The sequence below is a fragment of the Serinus canaria genome, chromosome 3 (assembly GCF_022539315.1).
Source record: "Serinus canaria isolate serCan28SL12 chromosome 3, serCan2020, whole genome shotgun sequence".
NCBI lineage: Eukaryota > Metazoa > Chordata > Aves > Passeriformes > Fringillidae > Serinus > Serinus canaria.
This window is the reverse complement of record NC_066316.1, coordinates 98,668,622-98,690,815: the sequence shown is the minus strand read 5'-3', so window position 1 is coordinate 98,690,815 and position 22,194 is coordinate 98,668,622. Positions and strand designations below refer to the sequence as shown.

General features: G+C 36.8%; 1 protein-coding gene across 2 annotated transcripts in view; it reads left to right on the top strand.

Annotated features, from left to right (window-relative positions):
- Positions 1 to 21,039, top strand: part of NOL10 (nucleolar protein 10) — a 52,809-nt gene extending 31,770 nt beyond the window's left edge. The window contains exons 14-22 of one of the 2 annotated variants that reach the window (XR_001991643.3): positions 3,585 to 3,711; positions 4,682 to 4,761; positions 4,941 to 5,039; positions 5,635 to 5,724; positions 7,413 to 7,586; positions 7,973 to 8,220; positions 13,392 to 13,494; positions 16,966 to 17,458; positions 20,549 to 21,039. Coding sequence is in view for 1 of the 2 variants with exons in the window: in XM_009095214.4 (XP_009093462.1) it covers positions 3,585 to 3,711; positions 4,682 to 4,761; positions 4,941 to 5,039; positions 5,635 to 5,724; positions 7,413 to 7,586; positions 7,973 to 8,220; positions 13,392 to 13,494; positions 16,966 to 17,085 (1,041 nt within the window). In the remaining variant the exon portion in view is untranslated. Of the gene's footprint in view, positions 1 to 3,584; positions 3,712 to 4,681; positions 4,762 to 4,940; positions 5,040 to 5,634; positions 5,725 to 7,412; positions 7,587 to 7,972; positions 8,221 to 13,391; positions 13,495 to 16,965 lie in introns of both variants that reach the window. The other variant, XM_009095214.4, reaches the window with a different exon arrangement.
- The last annotated feature ends 1,155 nt before the right edge of the window (positions 21,040 to 22,194 follow it).

The window sequence follows — 22,194 nt, the reverse complement described above, 5'->3', positions numbered from 1 at the left end:
GTTTAAAAGCGTACAAGTCCTGTCTGGGGTTTCAAATTGAAGATAAGGAGCATCTGTTGTAGAATAGAATACTAAGAATTGTGATTTTTGAAGTTATTTTAAAATATTTTAAAATTATTTTTCTGTGAACTTTTTTCTCTTCTGTTTCTTGGACAGTTTGGTCTTGGACTTGTCTCTGCTCAGTTGCATGCTAGACAACTCATCATATTTTGTGTTTTGTATGTGTAAAGTAGAGAAATATTCTAATGTAGGTAAGAAAAATTTGCTATTAGGTGGCACAATACTAATAATTATTAAGTCCACATTTTTCCTTCCTATGGCTTGGAATAAGAAAGGCAGGGGTGAGGTGTCTGCATTGCCATTGTAGTGGTAAGTTTTGCTGTGGGAAGGAGGGCACTGGTGTGACCCGTATGTCACTCTGCCTTGCAGTGTGGTGGTGGGACACTGAGGGACAGCTGTGCTTTGGTCACCTCCTGGGTGATGTTTCCAGTTGGTGAAGGAAGAAGGTGCTGGGAGCGGGGCAGAGCATGGAGCACCCCCTCACTCGCTGCCAGCTGGTCCTGCTGGTGGGTGAGGCTCCTCTCTTGATGGGCAAAAACATTTTCAAAGCAATCTTACTGACTTTCAGTAGCAATTGGCAGAAATTCTCTTTAAAATGGTTATCCTACAGAAAACAGAATAATAATGAAAACAGCAAAAAATATTAAATTGATCACTGTTGGTGCTCATGTCTGGTTTTCCTGTCCAGAAAGTATTTGGATAAAAGCTGAGCATAGATGTGCACTCATTTAATAATGACTTTCCCATTGGCTGAGTGCAACTTTTCTAAAACTTGACGAGAAACCTATTTGGTATATCATGAATATTATAATAATTAATTTGTGACTTAAATTTCATGCAATTACCTACCTTATAACATTTTCTTATTTGTGCTGTGAACTTCAGTGCATTTTTCTCTGTGAGGTGTGGTAGATTTGTACCTTTTCACTCCAAATTGGCAAGTATATTACTTGACCTGCACAAACTCCACAGCTTTGTTTGGTTCTGGTGGCTTTAACAGGGACTGCAGGCCAGGCTGAGGTGGTGCCAGTGCTGGATGACAGCAGCTCCAAGGGGTCCCACTTGTGTTGCAATGTGACTAATTTATGGAAAGTCATAAACTGGGGAAGGCAGGACAGTTTCACTTCTCCCACCTTGTCCCTGGAGGCCCAGTGCAGACCAACCCTGTCAATTGTTGCATTTGTATCTTGGCACAGGAATGGTGGAGCCCTGGAGCCTGGCATTCTGGAGTGCTTTTAGCATCATCTTGGGACAGCTGTTGTTTGACAGTGGACCACTAAATTCTGCAGTTAAAAATGCTGTAGCAGTTAAATTGTGTGAGGAATTACTATTGCAAAAGAAGGGCATTTCTTACTTATGTTCTTGACATTCTGGCTGATACTGTTTGCTGTTTCTATTTTTGAATTTCTTCCTAAGCTTTAAAAAATGTTTCATTTTTATGCATGAAGCAGAGCTCCTAAGGTGTCCTAGAATAGGTAGGCAAGTGGCTTCAGCAGGGTGGGAGAAGGGGAAATAAGGTAATAAACATAGACAGACATCTCTGTAGTGTTTTCCTTTCTGTCAGTTAACATGTGAAATTTTAATAATGGTTGGATTTTCTATTTTTTCCTGGTATTCTGCCACCACTTTTTTCCACGAATTATCTCATTTCCCCCACTTTGGATGATCTGATCATCCAATTCACTCCACAGATGATTGTGAATAATGAGGTTTTTTGCTTCATGTGTTTCATGTCACAGATGATGCCCCATGAAAGGTTTTACTCTCAGTATCAGGTTTTGCGTATAGGAGAGAATGTTGTCCTCAAATTCTGTTACAATCAAAATTTTGTTTAGTTTAGTAAGCAGCTTGGGAGTTTTTTTTAGTAAGAAGGACAAACTGCTTCATCTAAAACAAAATTATAGGTAAACTTAAGGTTCTTCTACACCAGTCATGCTTTGATAGTCTGGTAACGAAGCACAGATAACTGATTTCTTAAGTGGCAGGAAGACATTTAATAGATCTAGACTGCTTTATTTTTAGTATAAAAGCTTTTTAATATATAAGCCTAATATAAAAGTTTATTTAAATAAGTGGGTTGGGGGGAAAGAAAACAAAAAATTAAAATCTGGGTGGAGACAAGATGGAGACAAAAACTTCTGGAATGTTGGCAAGAAGTCAATCTTGAATGTTATATATGTCATTTATTCCTGGAGCAGACATGAGGATTTTGGTTAATTAAGTAGGTAAAATGTTTCTTGTTACTGACATCTTGGGTATTTCCTTGGAAGTGCTTTGTAATTGGAATGAAATATGCAGCATGGTAAAAAAGTGCACTTTTCATTTGGCATGTAATGGTTCTCAGCTAGGGCTGAGATCTTAGGAAGATAAATTGCATTTAATACAGAGACAGTAGTGATCTAGAATAAAATATTATTCTCTGGAGTGTTACAGGCAAGAATATACTAGATAGAATGTTGTGGTCTAGAACTTAGTTTACAGGATTTTTTGTGTGTAGTTGTCCGCAAAAGAAGACTTTTGAATTAGAAGAAACACTTTTTAAATGAACAGCATTATCTCATTGACTTAATCAGCAATCACATTAAAACAAACTGTATATGTTAAATAAATAAAATCATTTCTAGTTGTTTCCCTAATTGAATAGGATCTTAAAATGCTGTTATATCACAAGCATTCATGTGGTTGACTGGAGTCATGTTAAAGACTTTTTAGCAAGCAAATCAAAAACCTCGTTAAAAGGTTAAAACCTTTGGGATTTAACTAGACACTTAACATCCTAAAATGTTAGCTGATTTACACTAGGGAGAGAAATGCAGTGTTAGATTTTTCCATGCAGCTAACTCACCTACTAAAATAAGACTGCTGGAACAGCTGAGTGTGGCTGCATGAGTTAAGATGGAAAGGAATCTCAATCAGAACAGCAGGAGGGAAAAGTAAAGGGAGTTGATTTTTAACTTGGGGAATTGGAGGAAACGTATATGGAAAAATACATTTATAGTGCTACTTAATATTGTGCAAACAAATCTTTTGCCTCATCATGGAAATATACAAGTATTCTTAATATTTCCTATTATCTGTTCATACAGTCTGGGTTTATCCCTGAATAAAATACATTAAGTACATCTGTGGTGTTATAATTAAGATAAACAGGCCAGAGCAGGATTGCATAGTGAACCTAACAGTTCAAGATCCAGCAGCACTTTACAAATTAGTTGCTATCTAGTGCCATTAGTTTGTAATTTCTCCTATAATGTTTGGCTCTAAGCTTTTAAAAAATTAATCAGACTCGGACCACTTGAAAGAGTTAAACTTGAAACCTCCAGACTGGCTGGTCTCAAATGACCTAAATTAAAATAACACTTATATAATCTATGGTACACTTTTTTGGTAATGCAAGCAATAGGTTTAATTGTTTTCTCTAAGTGTTGTGGGATTAATTTGTTTGTATCACAGTAGCCAAGTGCCTAAGTGTAGGCCTTTTCTGTAAGAAAATGCAATGTTATAACTTCCCATTATATCCACAGGTTTTAGGACCTGCCCCAAAATGGTGTTCCTTCTTGGACAACTTGACTGAAGAGCTGGAAGAGAATCCAGAAAGCACTGTTTATGACGATTACAAATTTGTTACCAGAAAAGACCTTGAAAATTTAGGTAAAACAGTTGTATACACTCTTTGGCTGACTTCTTTGTTCAGTTTTTGAACATTTGCACTTCTGATTTTTGTAATTTCAGTGTGACGTATGAGGACTGCTAGAAGTTCACTGACAGTAGTTTTATCTTGTTTTCTTGCTTATTAATATTCCAGACTGATGGCTCTTAAGTTCTTTGATTCCCAACCAGTATAACACTAGACACTTGTCTTTCTCAGATTTTTATCTCAAGAAGGTGATTGATATTTGATATAATACATCTGGGAATCTGTTGTGCTTTCATATGCCACGTGGAAGGCATAGGAAGAAAAGTTGGTTTAGTTATCAAAATATTTTTGAGGTGCTGAAATAGAATTTGGAACTTACAGCCGAAGGCTACCCTATTTGAATGTAGTAATTTTCAGAAAATACAAATAATTCTAGGGCTAATAGTTTCAAGAAATTGAAATACTGAAAATTATATAGCAAAGAAGGTAAGGCCCTTGTCCTGAGGCAGTTAGTCCTTTTTCTGTCCATTACATGGTTTGATTGCAATGTTTTGCTCCAGTTTACTTAACTTACCTCTGACTGTAAGTGTTGGGTTTGACGCAGGGCAAAACTCTTCCTCTAAAAAATCTATCACCCTAAAAAGGGGATTGTCAAACATCTATGGACTTTCGAAAAAAGCCTCTGGAATTCTTTGTGAAGTTCTACAGAGCGTTGTGCATGTGGGCGTTTTTTAAAAGTGCTCAGTAATGTGTGTTATGACATGAAAGTGGATCTGGTTGGTCTGAAGAGGCTTAAAATTTTTTGCTGGCCAGAATTATTCTTATTCTCACTTTTACTTAGTTTTGATGTTATGATTGTGACTGTTAGATTGATATTTTGCATTGGCAGTGTTTGTTTGTCTTAAGGAAGTGAAGTGGCTGGCTTGGAATAGAAGTTCTTTATGTAAGAAAACTCTTTGAAATTCTCTGGAACTTTTTTCCTAGGCCTTGCTCATCTCATCGGATCATCTTTGCTCAGAGCATATATGCATGGCTTCTTCATGGACATAAGACTTTATCATAAGGTAGCTAAGGCTGAATCTTGTGAATTTTTATTCCTAACAATAATATATATGTGCTGTGGGTTTTCTTCGTCTTTTTGTGGTTTTTTGTTTTGGCTGGTTTGGTTTTTTTTCCATCCAGATAATGGACTGTGTCCTGTATTAATGGTACTATCTTTTTACTTCCTCCTGTTTGTTCAAAGGCAAAAATGATGGCCAACCCCTTTGCTTATGAAGAATATAGAAGAGAGAAAATAAGGCAGAAGATAGAAGAAACTCGTGCACAGAGAGTTCAACTGAAGGTAAATCATGGAAATTAATAGTATACTTTGGGGAAAACTGTTCGTAAAGAGTAATATATTCCTAAGTGTATCTTAGAGATGTAGCCACTTAGGAATTGAATCTGTATATCATTGCACACGCCAAGTAATTTGTAGGACTTCTTGAATGGAAACATAAAATTCCCATGTGTGTGATTTTGAAAGGCTGATACTAAATAAAGAGAGGAGGTCTCATCTCATTTGCCACTTGAGCAAATAATCCACTGGTAAAATTTTGCATTTTCTACTTCTGTCATTAAATTACTTAAGCCGTTGAAACATGATACTCTGGAAAGAGATATATGAAAATTGTACTGTGTTTATAACTAGTAACTTTCTAGATTGGATCTGTTCAACATAAAAGGAGGAAGAGTTGCTTTTAAAGTTCTAAAGCTGATGCATTAGAAGTTAAAAATAATATACAAGTCCTTAAATCTTCTCTAAGAGCAGTTGCTTTACTAGTACCTAGAGATATTTGGAACCAGTCAAGGAGCTTTTCTGCAACAGTTGTAAGAAAGTAAAGCATGTAGGTTGCCTGTGTAAAAGGCTAACTTATTAACTGCTTTCCTCTTTTTAGAAACTCCCAAAAGTTAATAAAGAACTTGCACTCAAACTGATTGAAGAAGAAGGAGAAGAGCAACAGTTTAGTAAAAAAAGAAAACAAAAGGTGAGCTCTTGTTTTGGTGAATTCTCTAGCTGGGAGCACAGAACTAGCAATGCTTACAGGATTCTTTTTTTTGTTGTTGTTGTTGCTGTTTGGCCAAAGAGATTAAAAATACCATTGTTTCTGTTTCTTATAAGTAATTTGTTCTGGTAGGTGGCTTTAAGATGTATTTGGCTGTAGCTGCAGCACAAAAAAAACACTCAGCATATAGTAACATGAAACTAAAAATGATTATATACTCACTGTGAAGGTAATATGGGTTTCACAGAACTCCAAAAGCTGGTTAATGCAGCCTCAATACCACAGCTGTTCAAACAAGACTGTTGCATATGTTTTTGGTATTTTGGTGGTGACCATGACAGGATAGATGTTATCTATAAAATTTAAGATGCAACTGCCTTTTTTGTGTATACCGTTAAAGATATTTTATAGAATAGCCAAAATGGTTTGATTTTATGCAACAGGACTTCTTCTGGATGTCAAAAGTAATCCATTACTCTGCTATGAGAAGTTTTTAATTGAAGAAATGGGTGAATGTTTAGTATCTAGTATGGGGAAGCTTTTTATAGGTAGCACTTCATGGGTGCTCATTCTTACAGGAATATAGCATTCATGATAGGCAGACACAAGCCTGCATGTGATAAATAATAAAATCTTATGTGTTGAGGTTAGTAGGAAGGATGAACTACTAAAAAGATAGGTGGTGGTGAAACTCAAATGAGAGTTCAGTAGATGGGGACTGATTTGTCTTGATGTACATAGATTGTGTTATTAAGCACACTAAATAGAGTGTACATAAAAATGTACATGGAGGTTATTTTTCTGAAGCAGTATTAGAGTCCTATGGCAAGCAATTTGTTTTAGGCTTTGGGATTTAATTTTTTGCTGTGGTTGTAAGTTACACATTTTGCACTGGCTTTGTGTTTGAAATTTATTCTGGTTTTCTGTATCCTTAGTTCCACCTCCTTTTCTTCAATAATAGTGAAAACCTAGTGCAGTGGTGGGATTAATATGCTGGTATAAGTTGAGCAATGTTAAAAAATAAACATTTTCTATTAAAAAACTATGTATACAATGATTTTAAAGTGACAGTAACTGGTCTTCTCATAAGATGAATTGAACTGTTCAGAATTCACCAGCAGCATAATTTACACTGAGTTCATTTTACTTTGACATGACTTAAACTGCCTTTTGCATTCTATATGAGAAAGTAGTGAAGAAAAAGTGTTACAATATGCATAACAACATTTCCTCTTAAATATTTACAGTAAAATAATAGTAGCATTACATAAAGACATGTACCTGTATAATTTGTTTTACATGTTGTAGACTCATCCCCATCAGGCAGTATATTTGCCTTGCAGGTACTGCTGATTAGTCAGTAGATATCAACATGTCTCCAGACTAGCTGGCTGAATGTATGAGAAACATTTATCTGAAAATATTAGTAATTGTGTATTTAAAGTGTCTGTACTGTGCATTAAAAAAACTCTTGCTTACAGGTAGCTTAAAACAATCTTTGTAAAGTACAATAAGCATAAATCTTGATTTCTGTTTGACCTGGAAGGATAAAGCAACTGGCATTTCATATGCTGGTTATTAATTTTGTTTAATTAAGAAAAAGTGTTACGTATTTTGTTAATGTCTGTTTCAGAATTGTCTAACTTGCTCATGCTTTGCTTCTGTTCCAGAATCTGCCCAGCCTTCTCAAAGATGATCGTTTTAAGGTCATGTTTGAGAATCCAGATTTCCAGGTGGATGAGCAGAGTGAAGAATTTAGGCTACTTAACCCACTTGTTTCTAAAATAAGTGAGAAAAGAAAGAGGAAGCTAAAGATCTTAGAAGAACTGGAAGCACAAGGACAGGTAAAATATTTTCCATTTGCATTAAGAAAGCCTGTGGAGTTTTCTTTTCCTCTGTTTCAAGCTTTTAGACTTCTCACCCCAGAAAGATGGAGGCAATGTAAGAATGTCTTATCAGCTACAATAATAAGGTGTCATTTATAATTTTAATCTAGTTTTTAGTTGTAATACCATTTTTGCACAAATACAGGTTTGAAATACATAAAATATGTAGATGGTAACAACTTTGTAATATATTTTCAGCTTATTTGCTGTTACTGTTTTTGTTCAAAACTTGTAGTTCTCTTCAGCTGTATCTGTGTAAAAGCTGTCACATACTCTAATTGCAGGAATGATTTGGAAAGAAAATTAGTTGATGATTTTTTATTTTATACTATTTTTGTCTGCAGGAAGAGGAGGAAGAACCAGAAGGAAAAGCAAGTGATGCAGAAAGTTCTGAGAGTTCAGATGATGAAAAAGGCTGGGTTGAAGAGGTCAGGAAACAGCGCAAGCTTTTACGCCAAGAGGAAAAACTAAAGCGGCAGGAAAGGCTCAAGGAGGATCAGCAAACATTACTAAAACCTCAGTTTTTTGAGATTAAAGAAGGAGAGGAATTCAGAAGCTTCAAAGACTCTGCCAAAAAACAAAAATTAATGAAGTAAGACTAATGTTCCTATTTTAATAGGTGGGGGTGGATGATTCTCAAGTATTTCCCTACAGTGCAGGCCCGCAGTGTTTTGGCTTGGAAGCACTTGCTAGTAAAGCTACATTTGATGATCCAAGGGATAACTTAAGGTGACATAGTCATTGAATGCTTTGTTTTATAGACAAACAAATACACTATTTAAAGGAGGACAGAGACACAACACAAATGAAATGAGTAAGATACTACTGACTCAGATTGGGGGTTCCATTACTCAGTGTTAGTGAAGTGCCATTCTCACAGATAACAGTGATGTCTTGTGAGGCTGGTTATATTTCTCCACCAGTGTCAGTATGAGGTTAACAGACTAGATGTTTTTAATCTGTCTGTCCAAAAGGATTTAGAATGCTACATGAGTGGTCACTGTTTTGGGAGTAGGATCAAGATGGGTCAACGTGGTGAAAGAAAAATTGTTTTCTTTGGGTATTTTTATGGCATCTAGAAATTTTCAAAATCTACACTGTCCTTATAATATCAAGACTTACTATTTCTGTTTTTCATTTTGCAATACAAAATACCAGGCTAGGAGGGTGTTTAAATGTAATTTGTTTGTTTTGGTTCTTTCATTTCCTTAAATTGATGATCATCTGAAATAATGGGTACATGGATAAGCATTAAGAAAGAGCACATTAAATTAAAGGACTTGGCTTTGAGGTGCTCAGTGGCTGCAAATCTCATTGATTTAGTTTTTTTCAGAGGTGAGTTGAACCCTTCAGAAAATGAGATTTAATAGCATTTTATTGTTTGGAGCACAGACACTCATCTAATCTTTTAAGACAGTAGCTACAAAGTTCTTGCAGCACAGCTGGTGCAGAGCAGAATTTTGACTAATGTTGGAAATGGGTTGTTGGGCTAGATGGATCTCATAATAAACATTTTGGTTTTATTTAGAATGAATTTATACAGTCAAAGAAAAGAAAGTGAATAGTATAATGGGGCTGTTTATGTCACTAATGACTACTCTACAATCTAGTTGTTTTATGATGGGAGTTTTAGGATACACACAAAGAAACACTTGATAAAAATTCTACCTTTTAACTAGAATGATCATGTAAAATGCATTTTTAAATATTAGAAAGACAATATTCCTAAGGTGCTCAGATGGTCTATGATTTCCATGTTGTACTTGTAGGATGTCTTTTAAGTAAAAATAGTGGTATTTTGTAAATAGAAATTTATAGCAGTTCAGCAAAACTGATTGCCATGTTTTCCTTAGCTGTTTTTTATCAGCAAGTAATTTCACACAGGGATTTTTATTTGTTCTTTTTATTGAATATACCCACTTATTCTGAACTTTTAATTTCCTTAGATACTTCCATTAACTTTCTTCTGATTGTTTTTCTTTTTTCCTTTGTTCCAGAAGATCAATCAACTTTTTTATTTTGTCAGTTTTTCTTTTTTGTTAGGAGAAAATCTACTCTGGATACTCTGACAAAGTATTATAGGTTAAAAATAATTTTTTTTACATTGTGATTAGGTTTATAGTCATATCAGCTGTAACTTGCAAGGAGCCTGAAACTGGTCAAATGGCACTGTATTCTCAGTGCAAGTGAAATATTTCATTAAAAGGCTGTATGGCTGCAGACTACTCATATACTGTTCTTTTGCACAAATTCAGCTGCTGAGCTCTAAAGAAAATTCTAAGGACACTCAATTTGAAGCATAAAGATTTCATTTTGTTTAAAATACAGAAGGCTTAAATGTGAAAAACGGTGTTGAAATTCAAGTAAATAAGCCAACATAGTTGTAAGGAAGAGAAACATTTCATCTGGGTTTAAGGGAGAAAAATAATTTCTTCACCCCAGGAAAAGCAAGAGCATATACCACAGACCTGTCCTGTAGATGAAGGAATATCTGTGATGACATAAACCATCAAAAGACTTTTATCAGACTGCTTGTAAAGAAAGGAGAATATCTTAAAATTTGCTGCTGATAGATACCGTCTCTGGTAGATACACAGATAGGCTGTAATGAAAAATGCCAAACAAAAGGAGAGGAATTTGAGGACAGACAGGATGACCAAAAAAATGAATGTGGTAGCATCACTTCCTTTGTTTTCTGAGTTGCTGTCATTCAATTGCCTTACATGGGGGTTTTTTATCTTTGTCTAAGCAATTAGCTCTATACTCACTGATCCTCTTTGTGTTCATCCAAGCATTGTTCTCAGTATGGAGTTTGGCGTTCGTCAAATTCTTTGAAGAAATTTAAAAATCAGCAGCCGCTATCAGTTTCATATAATGCATCTCTGTTACCATTTTGTAGTCATAATGATTTAGCCTGTGTTGAGCTAACTTGCTTGGTTAGTAAGCATTTTTACATATTAGAATTTTATGGAGAAAATAAATATGTTTTGTGCTGGCCTTATTCAGTGATAAGTAGTCAGCATAAAAGTAATTAATTGAAGTAGCATACTGAAAACTGGAAAGACTGTAGTGGCATGTACAATCCGGTGAGGCTGGCATGTTTGTCTTTGATTTGATATATCCAAGTTACAGGATGATGGTCTGTGACCAATATAATTAAGTACCTTAATACCTTCACTATGCATTTAATGGCTAGATGTTCTTTTTCCCTCTAATCATATAATATTCTACCTGAGGAAAAAGTTTATGACTTATATAAAACTGGGTGTTTCTTTTGACATGTTCCTGACTCAGCACGGCTCCAAGCCCTACTTTTAAAGCAGTGATGCGTACTATAAATTTCTTTCTAGACCGACAGTCTACACATTTTTCTGTGCAGGAGAGCTGCAAAATTTACTCATGGTTCTATGAAACATCTTGTTTCAAATCCATCTACGTTTAATTTTCCCCTTTTGTTCTCTTACGCTTGCACAACAAACCTGCAAATCCTTGCTTTCTTTCCCTACAACGTAAGTTTCCTACCTAGTAACTTGAAAGGGTACCATAAAAGGAAAGGATTTTTATCTGTGTGCTAAGAGTTCTTTTGATATACTTGATGTCCCTTTAAAGAGTATGTTACTGAAGTTAAAGCATGTAAAAATCAAAAACTATAGTAGTCGTATTTTATAAAAAGTATGACAGTTAATGTGTGTGACAGTTCAGAGGTGGCCAAGAAAGCCAACAAAAGCATAGTTGATATTCCTTCGTATTCCTAAAGAGATATTCCTGTTTTATAGCAGGAAAAGTCCTGAAAAACTGTCCTCTTTTAATGAGGAAAAAAAAAAATTGCATTGGTAATTTTTTGTTTGGTTTTTACATTAGGGCAGGGGAATTCACTTCCCATAATGCTGTGAATGTATATCCCTTGAATTAATTTGTTGAGGAAGATGTAAAAAAACCCAACCAAAACAAAAACCCCAGCTGTTTGTGTATCAGTATGTACAATTCACTATCACTTGAGGTCTGCACATTTTCATATAAATAGAGCCATACTTATGGGGTTTTCAGTAAGATTACAACCCCACAGCATGTTGCTAGTATCTACTCATTTTAATTTTTCTCCTGACTGAAGCAGTGTCTAGGCAGTCATGCTAAATAATTGCTGGGTAGTAGCCATATTTCTCCAGTTCACTTTCAAAGGTGAGAAACTGGGGCTTCACTTGAATGTAGAAATCCCACCACAATGTTGGTGACTGATCTTCTGCCACAGTTAGCTCTAAGGCTTAGCTTGTCTTTCCGATTCGCACAGATGGAACAAGTTCTTACATGTACTCAATGAAAAATATACTACAGAAAAAATACAAAGTACCTAGTCATGAGAAATAAAGTAGTTCTTGACAGTAATTTTTCATTGTTAATCTGAAAAGTCTTTGTTGCATAAAATGGCTCATTAACCAAAATTCAGTGGACTTCAGAGACTTCACGCATAGGCCACAGCCATGAGTTCTTCATACACAGTAAATGCCGTTGACTTTGGTGGCTGCTGTTTTTTTTATATATAATCTCTGTTTTTATGATGATTTATTTTCCACTTTAAAAATTGTACAGAAAAGGTCTCTTGGCCCTCTTCAGAGAGAGCTAATGAGGCACTAATAGAATCTCAAGTTGCAGAAACTAATTTTGTTTACAGTAAGGAGAATGTTTTCTAAGCACATGCAGAGAGCGTGATCATAGAAGCCATGTCTCATTCTCGGAGGGTGCTACTTAACTCATAGGACCTACATTATAGGAAAAGGATGAGCCATGTTGGGACTCACAGGTGCCTTTAGGGAGGCGGGCTGGAGGCAGCACTGTTTCTGCCTGCCTTCCCCTGAGCTGGAGGCTGTGTGGGAGCAAGGTGTTTTTCTGCTCCTCAGCTGTTTAAGTTTACAGCCCACCTTAACTGAAGTTGGCAACCATGATACTAAATACCAGCTCTCAACCTGGAGCAACTGGGGCACACCTGTGTGACTTGCTTTTGCAGGGCATTAACTTCAGTGGAGGAGAAAAACTGAAAATTGTCAGTTTTGTCCACAGCACCTACCCCCTTGTCTGCAGAAATGCTGGAGTTTGGTGCCTGAGGGAGAGGCTCTACAGCAGTTTGCTTACAGTGATAAGCCCTGGGCTTGAAGGCATGTGCTTCTGTGGAGCTCCTGTCTGGGCCCAGGGTCTGTCTTTATCACATTCTCTTGTTTGTATTGTTCTCTCATTCAGTAAACTACTTAGACTGTTGTGGGCACAGTGTCCAAACAGGTGTTTGTGCTTGGATTGAATAGTGAAGTGATTCGCTTGGAGATTAATTCGTTCAGGTGTATAGTCAAGCTTATTTCCTTTCCTCAAAAGTGTTTCCAATTCAGAAATTATAAGATTTCAAGAAAACTGAATATATCTAGCATTACTTTTTTTATTTGTGCAGTTTAATATCACCAACTTTATTAGATATTTCAGAGAAAACTATAGCAATAGAAGGGTGTGGTTTCTTTTGCAACTAGAATCATGTAAATTTTTAGTAGGAAAAACAATGAACTTTACATAAATTTTAAAAGTGTTTCTACTGAAAGCAGTGTCTGGAGGGTATTATTTGAATTTATCTTTCTTTCTGTTTCCTGACTGTTTATTTTTTAAATTATGACATTTCAGGGTTTCAGAGAATATGAGATTAGTTTGACTACATTATCAACTTTTCTTTAAAAGATAAGTAAAAAGATGGCAGAAATAGGGACTAATGTTAGTTTTTCTTTGCAGGAAAACTCTTGAAGATCGTTTAAAACTTGAAGAAAAACTTGGCACACTCAATGTGTCTGATACCACAGTAGGCAGCAAACAGGCAACATTCAAATTAAAGAAGGTGAGCTATATGTGTGTGTGTGTGTGTGTATGTATATATATTTATATATGTAATTTTTAAGATAATGCACAAGTAACTTTAGTTTTTGCATGAAAGAACAGGAACTTAAAATCGTCAAGCAAATGTCCCTCTTCATTTCTTTATAAGCTGCCAACTCTTCAGGTTCTTGCCAAGAAAATGAAAGCCTCCGGTAGTACACTGTGTTTATCCTGCATAACTCAGGCAACACTCATAAAATCTTATGTTCTGGTGGAAAAGAATGGTGTGCATCTTCTAAGAGTTTATTTGCAGAGGTACCACCAGAAGTTTCCGACCTTGCCTGACTTCAGTGCCAGCACTGATCAGATCTCAGTCTGCAGATCCAAACACAACTTATGGTGCTGCAATTTAGGCATTCTCTTGGTTCAGCACATTGAGAGATCTCAGCATGATGGAAGCAGAGCTCCAAACCACCTTCATTATTGATCTTATGTAACACAGGTCACAGGAATGAGCTCTGGTCCTATACTGGTTGTCAAATTCCATATGGAGTGTGTAGTTGACTGTTGCCTGTTTACCTTTCCCAAGAGTTTTGATTTTTCGTTCTAAAGAATTTTATATTGCATTCAGGTGATTGCTTTATAGTGTGGGGACAGTTAAATAAATGCCTCTGTGCATCTGCTACTGCTGCAGTACACTTAGGGATTTTTGTACTAGAAAATTACTTAAGAACAGAAGAGAGGATCTAATTTAGGAGCTGAAAACCCATATGAATTGATACTTCACCTGACAAAATTTACTTTGGTTAAATTTGGTTTTCCTCAGGTAAACATCTTTGCTATAACACATTTTTCCTTAGCACTGGTCAAATACTGTTCTCAGTGGTAAAACACTATCACAAAAATGGCTAAGTAGTTATTTAATTGTCACATTGGATATGCCTGAAGGGAAAAAAACCCCAGAATTATTGACTGTTTCTGTCTTACATAGTTTACTGATTACTGTCTGTTTGAAGATGTCATTTTTCATCTATTTTTGATTCCTATATTGGTGGAATTTAAAATGGGGTGACTATGGAATAAGTTGCAAATTCCTCTGCAGGGCCCTGTAGGGTAACCTTTCTGGCAATTTTACCAACTCTGTCACTGCTGGTGTCTTGTAGCTTATTAAATGGGCTTTGCAGGGCTTCAAAGCACAGTCTTTTTTACAGTAGCTTGAATTTACAAAGTCCAAAGCTACAAGGTTTCTGCAGTTTTGGCGCATGCTGAACTGTCACCTTTGCTCTCAAATCTCTGTCAGTCAATGTAGACAGGCCTTGCAGGAAAAAGACAGACACAGCAGTGGTATGGAATGCCAAATTCACTTGATTCCATCAGATAAGATACAGCATTGAGGATTTTCTTCAATTATATTGCTTCTAACATCTATGTATTTTCTTTTCCTGACTTATTACTGATACTGCTTTATTTAAATATATACCTAGTAATCATCTGCATGAAAACAATTTTTTAAAATCTAATTTAAAGAAAAATAATGCATCTGCAGTGAGGATATTTTCTCCTATCAAGAGAAAAACAAACTAAGACTTAACAAGTCTTCTCTCAAATAAACAGACTGTGTGTATATCTTCTGAAGTCCTAAGGAATGAGCCAGGAGGAGGTAGGAGGAAGTCACGCTATGCAGTCTTGGCACTCCTTTTCAGAGGATGAAGAGCTAGAATTAACAAGTCAAAAATGGAATTTTAAAGTCACTTGAAACATCAACTTCTGCTTTGTGATGCCCTTTCCTCAAAGGGCAGGTGTATTTAGGGTCCTTCCATAGGGTTGGTGTCACTTCAGCTCCTAAGTCAGTGGAACTGAGGCTGAACTTGGCTCCTGCAGCTGTGGTATGTTGGCAGCCCTCTGATGCCCAGCTACCACTGGCAGATCCAGTGATGAAACTGTTTGTCATTGATGTTTCACAGTTTAGTTTTCAGGGAATTTAAATATGGTTCATACAGTGTGACAGATTATTTTTCAATTTCAAAATGCTTTAGCATAGCAAATAGATCTAATAAAATAGTGTGATTTCTAAAATACCAAAGTACTTATACTGCCGGGACAGTATGGAAGACCGTTAAAAACCCCAAACCTTAAAATTTCTGATGCTGATCAAGGTCATTCAGTTTCAGTATACTATGAGTAGCTGTCAACATGAACTTAAGTAAGATTCATCAAGATTCTTTCAGAAGAGGTCTGGAGACAGGGAGAAACTAGCTGTATTTTCAAATAGTGAGTTTCTTGTTGCTCTACTTGCAGTGAAAATGGGAATTCATAAATTTCATCAAAGTCTAAAAACCAGTAGCTTCTTCTGCCTTGATACCAGTATAGGCTGATTGCTTTATTTGGTAAACTGGTTTGTATCTCACCTTAGCCAAAATGCTCTCTCCATGCAAGCAAACCTCTAGGTCAGTTTAAATGGTGTGTAAATGGGAGACTGGGGAGATGAGCTGATGTGAATGCTGTTGGTTACAGAATGAGGTGCAGTGGGGATGTAGCTGTATCCACAGTGGTAATTCTGTCACACTCTCAGTGCAGTTATCCTGGGCTGCTTGAAACTGCTCACATTGCTGGAGTACTTTTTGACATGGACAGTTTCCTGGGCTTGGCTAGTTCAAGTCTGCTCGTTACAGTTTATGCACAGTTTAAAGACAAGCTTTAGTCTTCCAAAGAAGATAATAGCTTTTGGCTCTAAGAACCATTTCATCTACATGGTACATCAAAACATCTTCCAGCGTTTTTGGTTAAGGGAAGAATCATTAATATATCGTGTGCCGCAGGAGCAGAGATTTAGGATTACTTTCATGTAGAAAGTCCTTCTAGAATTGCATTCAGTCTATCAAACACTTTCAAGAGCTGCAAAGAACATGTTTTAGGGAACATGTATGCTTCAGCAAATTTAACTAGTTGTTCTGTTTTTTAAAATTAAATTGTGCAATATTAAGCCTGACAGATTTCAAGAAGCATTTGGACAATGCTCTTGGGCACATAGTGTGGTTCTGGCCAGGGAGACTCCTGTATGGCCAGGGGTTGGATTCAGTGATTGTTGTGGGTCCCTTCCAACTCAGTTTATTCTATTTTGTGATTAAACTTGAAAACACTAGTTAACCAAAGTAGATACTAAGTAACCACAAATTGGGATCGATGTTCTTAAGGGTATTTAAACATAAATTATGGAGTATATTGTTAAGCATTGTTTTTTTATCTAAAATACATTATTCACTGGTTTTTTATATCTTTATGTTAAACATTTGCTTTGAAAAGCTTGGAATGATAATGCCTAAGGATATCTAGAATTAACAGTTACAATCTGACACAAGATAGCACAAGGCAATTAACTGTAACATTTCCAGATTTGCTTAATGGAATTCTGACTTGATATATTGATACTGGGACAATGAGGTGATGTGTAAATTTACAGGAACCTGAGTCTATTTTTGTTTTAATATTCCAGTCAGAGCAGCAAAGGAAACAGCAGGAAGCTGAGAAACGACATCGTCAGGAGAGGAAAACCCTCCGGCGCTCTGCCAGTCATCTCAAGAGCAGACGTGGAAGAGGACGACTATTTCATTGATTTATGTTGGGTTTTTTTCAGAAACTTTTTACCTCATTTTCATTTGAAAAAGGGCCTTTTTCAAATTGGGACACAGTACCGATGGATTTGTATTTTGATTCATTGGTGAACACAAAACCAGAACCTTTTAAACCTTGTGTTAATTATTGAAAAGTTTTTGGAAGTTAAAGTACTGACCAAAGGACACTATGAATGTGGTCCATTGGGAACTGTATTTGCTCAGAAATCACCAGCAATTGGTTATTGTGTAACCCTGGCTGTTTTCTATATAAGAATTTGTGTATACAACAAGGCTGCCTGTCTTTTATTTAACTTAAGAGCTGTGAGTTTCAGTTTCTGAAGTCTTTGTGACTGATTACATAAAAGATCAAAGGTAAGTTGTTTTGTCTAAAAGCTTATCTTTACAAGGACACAACAAATTTTTCTGGTTCTTGAAGGATGACACACAGTTGAATTTTTCAAGACCTGGCTTTATATTCTTGGGTTGCCTTTAGTAGCAAATGGTATAAATGGTTGTCGGGACAATTGAGAATGCCTGATTTGGGTTCCTCTGAGTCATTCTGTAAGGAAACATCTCTTGTCACACCAGTGTACAAAGGGGAAGCTCAGAAGGGTAGTCCTATTAACTTAGATTTTGTAAATACAAAACCTGATCCTGATGTTTTTGTTTCGGAAAGCCGGCCATGGTTCAACATAGATCAAGTGGGGTATGTTCATATAACAAGCACTTTAAGACCATGCCAGTAGTCTCTTATGCTTCAAAAAAAGAGTTTAGTTAAATAACTTAAAAACCCCTTGAACCTAAGTAGGTCATTATTTAGCAAATAAATTAGTTTTTACCTTTGATCCTAAAGGAACCTTTTTATTGCTTTTTAAAAGCCTTTATAAATTGCCTTTTTGCTAGATAAAGAAACCTGAACTTTGGATCCAGCTAGAATCAGTGAATCTCCCTGCCACTATAAATCTTTTTAAGAGACTCAGAGGTTCTTAAGTGTTTTGCTTTATAAACCAGAGAGGTATTAATCTGGTCAGGTTTCTTGGACCGTATTTGTAGAATATTTGCAATTACTTCAGTAAAAAGCCTTGGTTTCTAAAAGCCTAATTTTTTTTGTTTGTTATGTCTTAGATGATAGAAAAGTTAGCCATGTGGGTAATTTTTTTTTCTCCCTGACTTAATTTTACCTGCTTTAAATCATGGTTTTTATTATGTTGCTGCCTTTAGTTTAAAAAGGCACTTTTCACCTGATATTTTCATCTTTAAAAACTTACATTGTAGTCATCACCTCTGCCCTTGCATTTAACTAAATAATGAGTCTCTCAATACCTATTTTTTTTACCTCTAGCTAGTCAAATTTCAGCATTATCCATAAGCTTCTCATGCTTTTTGTTTTTTCATCTTCCCCCTGGAACATTATGTTATCTCTTAGAAACTATCTGTGTGCAATTCAGGTGTGCTTACATCATACACAGGGCTATAGGAATATGGAAAGGTCAGCAGTGGAAACTGGCCTCCATTGTGGTTGATTCAGGGAGAATTGGGGACTGAGTGGACAGAACTGGCATTTTAAGAGCAGGAATTTGGCAGAGTTTGCTCCTTCTCATGGTGGGTCTAAATCCCATTATATTGATCTAGAGCTGCATTTACGGTTGAAGACATCTATTTTACAATGATTTTGTGGACTGTCAAGGGCAGTAGAAAACTAAATGTGGTTGATCTGCAGGGTGGTAATGCACTGAGTTTGAAATGGTTAACTTTCAGCTTAAAATGAGTGTATTTCTTGTGTTTTGAGATTCTTCTGATGGACTGGTTTAAGTCAGTGTTTTGCTTTTCATGCATTTACATTCATCATGTAAGTATTGTGATAGTATTGATCGTGCATTTAGGTTGTAGCCTATATGATTAAAGGAGTGTGCTTTGTACTGTTAGATGGAAGGCACATGTAAACTGCCCTTAGCTGTTTGTTTCACCTCAAAGAAAGTTGGGATAAGCTTTAAACACCTCCTTTGACCTGCTGGCAATGATCTTCCTAATGCACTCCAGGACACCTTTGGCCTTCTTGGCCACAAGGGCACTGCCAGCTCATGGACAGCTTGTCCACCAGGACCCCCAGGTCCTTCTCCACAGAGCTGCTTCCCAGCAGGCCAGCCCCAGCCTGTGCTGGTACCCAGGGTTGTTCCTGCCCAGGGGCAGGGCCCTGCATTTGCCTTTGTTAAATTTGAAACTGTTCCTCTCTGCCCCACTCTCAAACTCATTGAGTTCCTTCTGAAGGGCTGCACGCCCCTCGGGGGCATTGGCTGCTCCTCCCAGCTTTGTGTCATCAGGGAACTTGTTAAGGAGACTTCCACCCCTTCATCCAAATAATTGATTAGGAAGTTAAACAATATTGAGCCTTGGGGGACACCACTAGTGACAGGCCTCCAACTAGACCCTGTGCCACTGCTTGTGACCCCCTGGGATCTGCCATTCAGACAGTTCTCAGTCCACATCACTGTTCACATGGGCACCTGGCAAGAAACATGTTTAGATTGTTGAGACTGATTAAGCAGATTAACAGCAGGTTAAAGTTGTTCTTGAAAAGCTCTCTGGGAAAGATTGGAAATCAGTAGAAGCTGGTGCATTAATGCAACATCATTGCAAATGAATTAACTTCATCATGCAACCAAAGCAGGCATTTTTTAGGTATCAGCCTGGGTTTCATTAATGTTTTTCAGTCCGTAGTTACTTCATTTTCCATAGAGCAGAAATCAGTCTTCATCCAGAATTGCAGTTCTTAGAAGCTGAGCGGGTGCTGGGCTTTGTGGCATTTAAGGTTCATACTCTTAATGTAAAGTGTAATCAGGTGTTGTAGCCTCATAGAAACCCATGTATGATTGTTTCATACATGTGAGAACTTAGTGGTGAGAATCAGTTTTAAAAACTCACTGTAAATATATGTACAGATAGTGGTTAAATGTGAGTGAAATGCTGGTAAGATAAAGGAATGACCTAGGTCTGATGTGTCACCTGTACTTCAGTACTTTTTTACTCCTCAAGTAATATGATTTATATCAGTTAGGCTATTACTCATTCAACAAACATTGAACCAAAACTAATTATCTAATGTTCTTTCCAAAATTCTGTTGCCAAGCCAAGAATCATTCTGTGTTCCTGTGGCTGGTATATTGTCTGAAATTAAGAGCATCTACCAATTTAAACAAAACAGTGAAAAAAATTTACTGTACCCAGCACTGCTTGTTTTTAATATATGAACTAAAGAAACATGATTTTAAAATATTACCCTGTATACATAGCAAGTGTGTGTAAAATGTATATGCACATTTTTATACTCGTGGAGTTTATGGATGGAGTTTAGAGCAGGTTTGAGATTGTCAGGGGGAGTTATGAGAGAGAATGAAGTAGTTTTCAGATTACTCCATCTTGTTTTGCAGCAGCCTTTTATATTTGTATTCTTCATGTTTCCAGGTTTGAAAATGGGGAATATAATTTAATTCTAGGAAGAAAGGACCGTATTGCAGATGCAGGAATACAGTGAAGCAGTGCAGCTCCTTGCCTGAGGAGGTTGTGCAATGTCCACTAAAAGACTTGTGATATTGGATTAAACATCTGCAGGTATAAATGTGTGTGTACCTTCAGGTTCAGTGGAGCCTTGCCTGAGGAAGAAGAATGTTTTAATGAACTTTTGAGGACCTCTCCAGCCTGATTACTCTATGAATGTTGTAGGGCATAAGGAGGAAACATGTATCATTAATTGACTGGAGTAATTTTCCCCCTTTGTCTCATCCTTCCACTGAATCACTCACTAGTTTTATCTTTTTATCTCTTTCTTAAAGATTAAGTACTTCTTTGGCATGTGTCCATAGCTAATATATTTTGTCTGATCTTGAGAAGTATGGGGATTTTAAACTGAATGAAAGCACATAAATCTATTAATAAATTTTACCTCTTGATCATTATCTCTGTATTTCAAAGCCCATTTTACTCAACAACTGACTCTTTGTGTTGAACATGAAATAGTCCTGTCACCAAAATGAACAATTATAGTAAAACCTGCAGAAAATAATAAGATTTAGCACCACTTACAGTTTATGCAACTGAAAGAAAAGGAATTCCTGAATTTTAAAGGATCTCTAGGTCATAGAATCATTGATTCATTTGGGGTGGAAAGGACCTTAAAGATGATCGTGTTCTGCCATGGGCAGGGACACTTTCCACCAGACCAGGTTGCTCAGAGCCGCATCCAGCCTGGCCCTGAGCACTGCCAGGCATGGGGAGTCCACATATGCTGTGGGCAAAATGTGCTGGTGCCTCACCACCCTCACAGTAAAGAATTTCTCCTTAATGCCTAACCTAAAGCCACCCCCTTTCAGTTTAAGGCCATTCTCCCTTGTCCTGTCTCTACACTCAGTACATGCCCATGTGCAAAGTCCCTCTGCAGCTCTCTTGAAGGCCTCCTTTAGCTACAGGAAGGTGATCTGAAGTCACCCCAACCCTTCTGTCTCCAGGCTCGACAGCCCCAATTCTCAGCCTCTCTTCATAAGAGATGTTCCAGCCCTGTGATGAAATTAGTGGCTCTCCTTTGTATTTTAATTTGACCCAGGTCCTTGATCTGCATGGGGTGTAGTTGCAAATTTCTATTGATAAAGTGACATGTTACTTTGTGTTTGTCCTGTAAGTGGCATTTCCATACAAAGTAGTTTTGAGTATCCCCTGGTACAGACTGGTTTGAATTCATGTATCAGCAGAGCTAAAATAAGTAGGTTTTTGAACAAGTGAGTGAAAACCACCACAACCAAGCCATCCACATTAGTGTAAATTCAGAAATGTCTGGCTATTGCTGACTGTTTTTCAAGATCTCCATCTTCTGTTCTTTGCTTAGTGTTTTAGATTGTGGAGCATAGAAGAAGAGAAGATCCACCTTGAGCATGTTCAGAAAGGAGAAATTTTTATCTTACTCTTTGAAAAGGATTGATTGCTGCACTTCCTTTGACAACAATATTTAGAGTTGAAGGACGATAATTTTGCAGTCAGATCAGGTACAAGTAGAAATGCTCTCATTCAGTGGGGTTATGCTTACCTATAGAGATTTGGGTCAGCTTAATTATGAAGGC